Below are 11,015 nucleotides of genomic sequence, written 5' to 3'. Positions count from 1 at the left end.
GTCCCTATAGGGTAAAAAGTATATTATAATATAAGCGAACATGCATAATGTAATATAAATGTAAGATAAAAGGCAATGTTAAAATTATCTTCCATGTTTACCACAACATACATTTGCGAATCCACATTTTCGACAATGAAATTAATTAAAGATTCAATTCGAAATAGTCTTACTGATAGCCATTTAGAAGATCTCCTTCGTATAAAAAGTTATCCAAACAATATAGAAGTAAAGGAAATAGTTGAGTTTCTGAACAACAATTAGGTCGGAATTATTCTTTTTCACTTGCAGTTTAATTTTTTTATTCGTTTCTTCACATACGATTCGCGTAGTGTAAAGCAGCTTACGCACAGAAGCAAGCGCACGCAAACATTGACAGTTTGAGCTGGCTCTCTTTGTGCCTACCCCTGTTGTAGAGTGAGCGATTTAGCATATGTTATGAGGCATGTTAAAACAATTTAATAGACATACATTTGGTTTTCGAAATTTTAAATATTTGTTTCACCTGGTGTATGGTATACCCAAGTCGACGAGTCGACTTACTTACTTCATTTTTTGTTCTTATTTTCATTTAAATAAAAAGTTGTTTTGATCTCTTTAGGGACTATATTCTCAATACTCATAAGAATCATTTCAGCTTAAACATTTTCCCAAGCAAGAATCCACAATATGGTATTATGCACTATAGCAAAAAAGTACCTGATATATGTATTGTAAATTGTTTCTAAATTATACATAAAATATTAATAGGATTAATATTGCAAATTGGGTCATAATAATTTCAAAACATGTTGAACAAATACCAAGTACAGGGTCGTCATCAGCACCCAGTCAATTACTATCTATTGAACTTAAAAATGTCGGATAGTGAAATTAACAGAAATTGCAAAGGGGAATATTTCATAATTAAACAAGATGTAATTTAACCCACCAAATAGTTTATTTAAGCAGCAAAATTTTGAATTTTTATCCTTGAATTGGATTTCATTCGATTTTTATTGAATTTTTGCATAAAACTGATGCACATTTTTTTGTTTTTGTGATATGCATCCTTTTGCATCACATTTAAATTTACATACAAAGGGATTGAACATATTTAGTTTATAAACATTATAATCCATTTAATAATAATAATAATAATAGAATAATAATAATAATAATTTGCATTCGTATTACTGCTGGCTTTTGTGTATTGTTTGTTTTGTTTTTGTAATTATTTAAGTACCACAGCATAAAAGTCGTTCCAACAAAAATATGATGGCTTGCATATACAATACAATATATACATACATATCCAATGTATATATATATCTATATAGTATTAGTAGATAGATGGATTTCATTTTTCTTTTTTTTTTTTTTGGGTTTTCCTTTTTTGGTGTCTTTTTTTGTTTTGTTTTTTTTTTTTGTTTGTATTCCTACTACGGACTGGGGGCACTACAGGGAGAGAGGGAGACGGTTGATTTGGGGGCGGAGGAGGTGGTGAAGACATTCATACAATAATATATTTCACATAATAGATATAGAACGTGTGAGTGTGTGTGTTTAGGGGGTTTAGAGGGGAGTGGTGTCTCCTTCTTACTACTCAACATACATAGAATTATTTAATTTTCTTATTTTTGTTTTTGTAATGCTTTTTGTGTTATTTTTTGCTTTTGTTTTTACATTTAATTATTTGGATTCTCTTCATTTCAATTGCCGATCCTCCTTTTTTTCGAGGTCTTCTTTTGTGGACTAAACTTTTGCGCTATTAAAATGAGAGCAAAAAAAAAAAAATGAACAATAATAATAAACACTAACTCGCTGTTTCTGTTTTTTATGTCTTGTGTGTGTGTGTGCGCGTGACGAGGGGGTGGAGAGGGGGTTGGGTGTAAGTGGTACTCCTGCCTATCCTGTGGTGAAACGCAGATCCCATTCATCTACAACATATTTACATCGATAAAGCGCAAACCCTCGCCAACAGTTAACCCCTCCTCTCTCCCTACCCCTTCCATCGTACTTTCCACAGGTTTTCCTCTAGTAAAAGAACAACAAACGCTCCTGTGCCGATGCGGATAGCAAACGCCATGATCGCTTAATGCTCACATATTGAATAAGAGCCCTTATGCTAATTAGAAAACCAAAAGCACATATTAACCACCACAGCCAAGAGTTCTCGTGCGATGCCAAATCCGTTGAATGTTTGACAATTAGCGTCCATTTGGCCAGCGATAGCCCAAATCCGGATAATGCCCCGTAGCGTGCGGCAATTGTGTGACAGAAACATGTTAGCATTAGGAAGCCAATCCAATTGAATAGAAATGCCACAATGAAGGCCGTAATGAACATAATATCTGTGCCAAGGAGATTATCCGTTGTGGATAGGCTATTCTCCGGATCACTGGCATCGATTGCAATGAATGTTAGAGCCGGCTGGGCCGATCGCACAGCAGCAGCACCATCCCGCAGTGGATTGGGCGGCAACAATGGATTCGGCGGTGGCGGCAATTGCTGTGTCGACGGTAGCGTTAGAAATGCGGGCGGCAATTCACCATTCAATGATTTCTCCATTTGCACTTCCTCATAGGTGGGCAGCTTGCCATGGACATCCTGTGGCACATCGACCACGCCGCAGACCACAACATTCGATGGCTCCACTCCAACCATGCCGATACCACCACCATTATGTGTGGTTAGACCCAGTGATGGCATTTGATGCTGCGGTGGCGGCAAGGCCACCATCACATGCTGTCCATTCGCCTCATATGGTGGTGGGGCACTGAAATCGGCCTTCGGTGGTCCCAACTGATCATCGCCAGGTGTACCAGGTTGTTGTTGTTGCTGCGGCTGCTGCTGATGATGATTGTTGTGCGGCATTTTTGTGATCTGCAAGGTGTTCAAAAAAAATATAAAAATTACAATTTTAAACATTACAACTTAATCTTATACGAGTTTCTAATCATTTTACTTTAATGGAATATTTCCATTTTAATAATTGTTGGTTTAATTAGATTTTTTCTAGGCTTAATTAAAGCTTCCTTCATGCAAAATGTTCTTTTAGTTTCTATGTCATAAAATTTATTTTTTAAACATTTACTCAGTAACAAGTCTTCGCTTTGACTAATAAGTATATATCTAAGTATATGCCCTGCAGTACGGGGAAAAGCAAGCCAATTGACTCTTATACACACATAAGGTAACTTTAGTAAACAGTATTTCCTTTCGTTTACGATTTTTATGAAATTAAGTAAACCATCAGACATTCCTTTCTCCAATACGAGAGTCTACATGCCAAATTTTTGGTGGCTGTAGTTCCAATAGTTCCCGGGAACTATTAAATGGATTACCCATTGTTTTTGATTCTTAACATATCTTTGATATAGCCATATTTACCTTATTTAGCCAGCAAAAAAATACTAGTGCCTTTGTATAAAAACTAGGGTTTTTAATGCTTTGTAAAGGATTTTTGCTATGCACATTTATTTTTGAGAGTGTTATTATTGATGTAAAAAACAACAACTGGCACTCCCTTCTTACTATTCGAAATTTGGTTAATTTTGGAGCAGCTTTGAATCTACCTGCTTTGTAAAATGCAAAAATAATTTTAAAAAAATTTCATTTAACTCTCGCAGCAATATATAAACCTTGGACAAACTTCAAGTTACTGTGTTAACGTCTACAGAAATTGGGAAAAACTTGTATCGTTCTATTGAAATCTATAATTTGATCGAAATTTAACATTTTTGGCGATGGATTTCTTCATTATTTTGACTATGATATTATTGTTGATAAGTCTCTTATTAATGTTATTGAGGTATTTGATCTTATCCTTGAATAAAGTCTTCCTAGGCCCATTAAAACTTCTATTTTGCACGTGAAAAATGGCACTCACGCCGGAGACCAAAATTACAAAGAATTGGAGGCACATGGGGTGAATCAAATGAGTTCAATTTATGGTACACATATTATATAATGTTTCTTAACAATGTGAATCAGATGAGAATATTATGCACTACTGTATGTGTATAGAAAAACAAAAGAAAGAACACAAATATTTTGGTTTTTAAGTTTTAGTATTCATATTGATTTTTGTTTTGTTTTTCTTGCTTGTTTTCATTTTTTTTATTATAATTATTATTATTGTTAAACATTAATAGTTTACGCGCATTTTGTAATGAAATATATGTTTGTATATATATATATATATATATATATATAAATAAATAATTAATAAAATTAATTTAAATAGGCGGCTAACTGCCGAAAAAATTGCATTGCATTAGATCTATTTCTCTCGCTGTTAGCTGAAAATTGTTTTGTAATACTTCGACACGGCGTCGATTTTTAAAGGCACTTGAACAAAACAAAACAAAAACCGCTTTGTTTTCGTTCCGTGTTTAAAAGATTAAAAAAAAGAAGATAAACAAAATTAAAAGTTAGAAAACAGAACAGAACAGTTAAAATAAAACAGAGGATAAATAAACATTAAATGTTAGACATTCGTATTTCTTTTCAGTTAGTTAGTGCCTAATGCGATTTGAGGCCGAAATCGATTGATAATGAGCCTCCTCCAAGGTAAGAATCCTACAGGGAGCAAACGGTCGTCGTGCTGGAAAACGTAGCGATTTCAAACCATCCACTTCATCCATTCCATCATTCTGGCATCCGGTTAGACCGCCTCCTCCATTGCCATTATGCTGCTCTGTGGCACTATCGTGTAGTTTTAGTTTCTGTTGCTTCTCATGCCGCAAATAGAGGACCACACAGCACATGGCCATGAAGAGCAATGCCAATGTGGCACCACTCACAATGCTGGCCTTCTCGAGCATCACACGATTGCGTGTGGGCAAATAGGAGCCATCAATCTCTTTGTACTCGCAACGAGGTCCCATGAAACCCAAGGCGCATTCACAATTGTAAAGGATCTCATTGTGGATTTCCACCGTGAAGCAGGTGGCATCATTAAGGCAATACCAGGCGGCATATGTGGGCGGGCAATTGAAGATGGGGAATGTTATATTTGGACGTGATGGTGTCGATGGTGCCCTAGTCGTTGTGACAATCACATTATCGGGCGGCAGAGACGCTGTTGGTGGTGGCGGCGTTGGACGTGGTTTCGATATGGCACGCGAGGAGCAGGCATCGCAAAGCGTCAATAGGCAAGCTGCATAGCCGAATAGCAGAAGCAGCAGCAACTGATGGTAACTGGTTTTTTGTTGACGATCTCTCATCTTCATTAACGCATGGTAGCGGCAGCAAAAGGAATGTAAGGAGTCAACAAGTTGCAATAAATTTTCGAGCCTATCTTTTTGTTTCTTTACTCTATTTTGGCTAGTTTTGGGCTGATCAGGACGGAAAGTGTTGTGGCTGGCAAGGCGTGGGCGCGTGGCTGTGTGTTTTTGGTGTTTATTATTTATTGTTGGTGCTGCTGCAAAAACAACAAAAACGAAAAAAAGAGAACAGAAAGCAAAGTGCAATTAAATAATTAACTCAAAAAATTTGTCATAAATTTTTTCTGTGGATGTTTGTATGTTCGTGTATGTTTGTATTAGTTGCCTGCCTGCCCTCGCCCTCAACCTGGTCTCTCTCCACTCCACTCCGTCCCTCCAGCAGCCTAAGTAAAAAAAAGAACAAAGAGCAGCTCATTAATTAAACAAGGTTCAATACAATTTTATTTACCTGGTCAAAATCGAGAGCTGCTGTTTGCTCAGTTTGTTTCACACACACACAAATACGTAGATATATGTATATACATATATCTTCTATAAATATAAACTCTCACTTTATACTCGAAAAGAAAAACCAAGTTCAATGCGCACAACACGGGGTAATAAAAAAAGGGCACAAAACACACACCACACCCGCTTCCATAGAGGATAGAAGTTAACATACTCCGTCTCTTTCTTCCTCTCACGCCCCACACCGCACACCCACTTTCGCTGTCATTCTTCAATTTTGTTCACTCTCTTTATAATTAGCCAAGTAGTTTATTTAATTAGCCAACAAAATAACATTGGATAAGCAAAAATAAAAAAGGCTCGATCAATGAATACCCTTGGAAAAATATCCATTTAAGAGACTTTTTTTTAGACATATTTCAGATCTGTTTCTTGATTCTAGGGACTACCATAATAATCCTGAATGAGAATAAAAATAACCTGTAAGTTACTTAAATGAGTGAGGGAGACAATATGTTCCTAGGTGACCTCATTTACTATAAAATAACTGATTTAGGGACTCTCTTAGAGAAAAATCATTGCTTCTCATTGACAAAACTTGAACAAATGATAAATACCACAAAGTAAATAGCAACGAAAGGGACCACCGCCCCGTTCCCCTAGTTTCTCAAGCGGTATACTTAACCAAACAAATTCTAAAAGTGTTTCAAGGCCTCTCTTCTATTTGGGCGATGTTATTACCAACATTTATGAAGAGCTGCTTTTTGGTTGTAATAAATTGCGTTAATCTTTAATTATTATATATGATATTTACGAATGTTATCTTAGACACGAACAAATTGTTGATAATTTAACTGCTTGGAGAACACAACAAACTGATAATTTACATATATTTATATATATTTTGTATATAATATATCGAAGTTTTTACAAAGGTCGAATGACTAAATGTGATTGTTTTTTTTTTATCTGTTGTCAGCTTTAGTAAGGCCTTGAACTTAATTGTATTTCGAGGAGAGTTTGAGTTGAATTTTATTTTGGTCCTAAACAACAACAGAAACAAAAAAAGCAAAACAAACTTAAATTGACAGCGAAATGAAAACGAGAAACGAAGAGCCAACCAAGTAAGATGCCTTCCACCCTCTTTTTCTTCCTGCCCTCTGCCTTGAATGCTCCTCCTTCAAGAGTCGTCGTTGTCGTTGAAAGAAGTGCAATTAAGTTGACCTTTTAGGCAATTGAAATGAAAACCATGTGAGGAGAAGCAGCGAACAATCACTGAATGGACAGACTAACTAAAAATAGTCGAAATCAATCAAGAAATTGCGTGAGTACCTAAATACATACATACATACACACGTTGAGTGGTATAGAGGTGGAGGTGGAGGTAGAGGTTAGGCCTAATTTCATGCGGCATGCAAATGCGCAGTTTTCTGTAGCTTAACCACCAATAGTTGTTATGTGTGAGAGTTTGCGTGTGTGGTTGGGTGTGTGGGTGGTTGAGACTAGCTGTGTGTGAGTGAGACCAATGAGCTAATCAACGATGACGAACTGACTCTTGGCATCTACGACTTACTCATTTATTTAACTAAAGTTGTCACGACTTTACTTAGGTGACAAAAATAACGAAATTATTTAACAAACACAATGACATAAAGTCAATAAAGCCAAAGCAGGCAGCTTGACCCCTTTGAATGAAGGGTATCCCTAGTTCATTGCACTTGAAGAACAAGATGATATCGAAAATGCATCAATCAAATGATTCGACAAATATACAGAAGCTCAACTTGAGATGTTTTGACAAATTCACTGGAAAATGCAACCTAAGATTGCCTAGGGAGTTTCTCTGGAAAGTCTGACATAAATATCGAATTGGATTGATTATCTAAACTTCGTTAGAAACAGCCGTTGGGTGTATATTTACGCTAAGTTTATGTAAAACTAATAGCGAATCACTAAATATCACTTACACAGAACTCTTCCATCTCTTTCGGAGAGTGATTTAGGTGGTAATGCTTCCTACTTCAACCAACTGCGTTTTACAAATTGCAATCGCTATCGCTCTTCCACTCTCTCTTTCTGTGATAAACCGAACACCCAGAGTGGGGTATAAGAAAGGGAAAATTAAATGAATGCCTGATTAGGAACGCTTGCGCTCGATCAATCGATTGATAAGGCAAACCAGAGGGCGGGGGCTAACTTTGACCGCGCCGAAGTTTGTATACCCTTCCCTTACCTATGGTTCTCAATATGGAAAAACCTTTTATCCAAAAAGTTGAATAATCTCGCGAAAGAACAGCCCACAATCTGAGGCTGGAGCTATGACAGATATATAATATAGTTTCCCGATTTCGATCAAATCAGGAATAGCCAGAAACCGACAAATACATATTAATTTTAGACAATCGCGTCATTTGTATGTATTTGAAACTGACAAATATTAGTTTTGATGACAATAGCTCGGAAAACTTATTGAGAAAAGCCACTATTCGTGTGTATATGATATAGTTGTCCGATCTGGCTGAGTCCAAGATATACATTCCCTGCAGTACAGAAGCTTACAAGCAAAATTTCAGCTCTGTAGCTCTTACGGTCTAGGAAGAGTTTGCGCTGATCCGATCAAGAATATATATACTTTATTATATGGTCGGCGATGTTTCCTTCTATGCGTTGCACACTTCTGACCAAAATGAATATAACCTTTTTGCAAGGGTATTTAAAAACACATGATAAAACCAAGATGGGGGGGAAAGTGTTTCATGGATTGTCCGCCAGCCATATGACTCAGTAAGAGGAAGACGACAACAGAAAAACGAAACAAATACACACACAGACATACATGTAAACAATTGAAATATTATAAATTTTGCACGAAATCGAAACGATAGAAATTATTATATGAGTAAACGAAGGCCACTACTACAAAAGCGGATGTATGTATGCGTGTATGTATGTAGGTGTTAGGTAGGCAGCTGTGAAATAGAGTTAGGTACACCTCTACCTAATGTGGAGTGAAGTAAAGTAAACCAGGTAAAGCAACGCAAGTGTTATGGCAGTTGTTGTTGTTGTTGCTGTAGGGAAGAAAGCCATAACAAAAGCCTTTGAAAATTAGCAAACAACGCAGTTTCATTTTTGCAATTCGAGTCGTGGGCCTGGTTTTATACCACACACTCAGATTGTTGTTGATAAGACCGACAGACAGAGAGAGTAAGGCAGAGAGAAGAAATTCGAGAGCGCGTGGACAGCAGCTGTCTAATGCAACAACAACAACAGTAAAAGGAACAGCAGGTGCGATAAATGTGTGTGAATGGTAAAACGAAAGAAAGACTACACTAGTATGCAGCCATTTTTAATGCAAGGCTTCTTTTCTAGGTTCTGGGTCCCAGATGACTTTAGTTTTTCTCGTTAAGCTCTTGTTTTCGAGATATTAAAGGAAAAGTCCATTTTCCGAGATACCTTATTATATTAGCCAATGAAATTCCAACCGAATGTTTAGAAAATGTTTTGTTTTTTTTTACATTTTTACAAACTCGAATTCGAAAACTTTGCACGGACTTGTAATTTTTTCAAAATCGCATTACTGCATTGAATCTATGTACTATTAAACCTGCTAATATCATTACTTTTAGAATATTGCTTTTTTTCCTCGCCGGAAATCAACCTTATTAAGAGATTTAACCTAATAGAACTCGATGTTTTTATATTATCCAAAAAAAAAAATCAGAAATAATACTGACATAAAAAAACATGAGATAATTCGTAAGGACAAAATTTTGAACTTGATTTGAAAATGTATTTCAGACTGAAATCGAAATATTTTCGAATAGTTGCAAAAAAAATAAGTTTAAATGGAAAGTTGTATATATTTTTGTGAACGCTAAATACTGAGCAAACTTGTTGAAATGATTGAAAATGAAAAAATGCTCATCAATATGTATTATTTATATTTTTTTGTAACAAGTGATAATTGATAGAGCGCTGAGAGGGAAACAGAGAACTCCATTTATTCGGTACATATGCACCTTTTGGCCCCTCCTCCCCCTAAAATAATGTCTAAACGGCCCTGTATGTATGTATGTTTGAGCATTATGCAGGTTTGTGTGTGTATGCAGCTGTCAGCTTATAAACCAGTTAAACGGGACCAGGCCAAAAACAAAGAGAAACAGAGAGGGAGATAGAGAGAGAAAAACGAGTGTGAAAGAGAGGGAGCGAGGATGCAGATGAAGATGCAGCAACAGCAGCTAGATTGCAAGCGGAAACTGTCTCAAGCGGCAGTTCCTTCGACTCCACCTTCACTCAAACGATATCCCCCACCACCCTGCGGGAGTGTGTGTGTGTGTGTGTGTGTGTGGGAGGAGAGATAGAACAAGTTTTTTAGAACTCTCCCTCCTAATGCTTGTTGCTATACGGGTAAGTTTGTTGTTATTGTACAAGGGCAAATGAATTAATTAACTTTTAGAAATATGAATTAAATAAACAACAATTTCTCGGCGCACACACACACATAGACATGTGAAAGTTTCTTTCACGCAGTGTGAAATTATGGACAACAACGAAAAAGTTAACTTTATGATTATTATTAATTTGCTAAGCAAACATACACACACACACACACACATACATTAATCTTAAGCTCTCCTGGAGTGAAGAGGGATAGATAGGGGGTAATAGCAGAGTCCCTATTTCTATTTCTGACGCTCTCCTCTCTTTCTCTCTTTCTTATGTTCTCATCAAATCTTGAAATAACTTTTATATCGAAATCGAATTTACACGATTTTTATTGCATTTTGGTTCATTTTTAGTTTTTATTCTATTTATTCACCTTTATTTTTGAATTGCCTCTCTTGTGCGCAGCACTCTTTGGTTCTCACTCTCTCTCGCTTTCTGCTCCTCTCTCAGTATTGATTTGCCACAAATTTGATTACAGTTGTTGCTGCTGCCAAACAACACTTACACATGCACACCGAATACTGTTTTGTATTTAGATTATGATTATTATTGGCCTACTTAACAAATCACAATTAATACACACGTTTCGATTTGATTCTTAATTCAATTAAAATTAAAATTTCGAAATTTTCACTCTTCTATTTCGTATGGAACACAAAAAAAAATGCACCAAGCCAGCGAAAAAATACAACGTTTCTGTCGCTTCCAGTGATGGAACTCTTATTTGACATAAACACAATCGATATCACTGAAAACTTAGTGATGGCAAAATGGATTGCCTTGAGGGATGGGAACCTTATTTCTAAAATATTTTCTTGACAAACTAGCAGTGAAACCCCAAATGAAAATAATTAACTTGCCGCCTTGTTTAGAGGCAGTATAATTATCTAACTTAATATAAAGACTTTTTGC

The 11,015-nt window shown here is 36.2% G+C and overlaps 2 protein-coding genes across 4 annotated transcripts; both read right to left on the bottom strand.

Annotated features, from left to right (window-relative positions):
• Nucleotides 1-1,366: 1,366 nt before the first annotated feature.
• LOC6646321 (NEDD4 family-interacting protein 1-like) lies at nt 1,367-10,539 on the bottom strand. 2 transcript variants are annotated; one of them, XM_002068978.4, is made up of 2 exons: nt 10,477-10,539; nt 1,367-2,865 (listed from the first exon to the last, which is right to left on the bottom strand). In XM_002068978.4, exon 2 carries the CDS (start codon nt 2,854-2,856, stop codon nt 2,017-2,019), a length of 840 nt encoding a protein of 279 aa, XP_002069014.1. In that variant the 5' UTR covers nt 2,857-2,865; nt 10,477-10,539; the 3' UTR covers nt 1,367-2,016. The 2 variants fall into 2 exon arrangements, with proteins under 2 accessions (XP_002069014.1, XP_046867898.1); XM_047011942.1 differs by lacking the exon at nt 10,477-10,539 and adding an exon at nt 7,625-7,654.
• LOC6646343 (protein spitz) lies at nt 4,087-10,534 on the bottom strand. Of its 2 annotated transcripts, none has more exons than XM_002068977.4 (2): nt 10,477-10,534; nt 4,087-5,404 (listed from the first exon to the last, which is right to left on the bottom strand). In XM_002068977.4, exon 2 carries the CDS (start codon nt 5,214-5,216, stop codon nt 4,500-4,502), a length of 717 nt encoding a protein of 238 aa, XP_002069013.2. In that variant the 5' UTR covers nt 5,217-5,404; nt 10,477-10,534; the 3' UTR covers nt 4,087-4,499. The 2 variants fall into 2 exon arrangements, with proteins under 2 accessions (XP_002069013.2, XP_023033783.1); XM_023178015.2 differs by having other exon boundaries at nt 4,087-5,407; nt 10,477-10,533.
• Nucleotides 10,540-11,015: the final 476 nt, after the last annotated feature.

This window comes from Drosophila willistoni, assembly GCF_018902025.1.
Source record: "Drosophila willistoni isolate 14030-0811.24 chromosome XR unlocalized genomic scaffold, UCI_dwil_1.1 Seg143, whole genome shotgun sequence".
In the NCBI taxonomy this organism is placed as follows: Eukaryota; Metazoa; Arthropoda; class Insecta; order Diptera; family Drosophilidae; genus Drosophila; species Drosophila willistoni.
Note: the sequence above shows the minus strand (reverse complement) of the source record. Positions and strands in the feature narration are given on the sequence as shown.

Bases quoted from the DNA above. Each gene is read 5' to 3' on its own strand.
- LOC6646343 (XM_002068977.4), bottom strand. From the start codon at position 5,216: ATGAAGATGAGAGATCGTCAACAAAAAACCAGTTACCATCAGTTGCTG.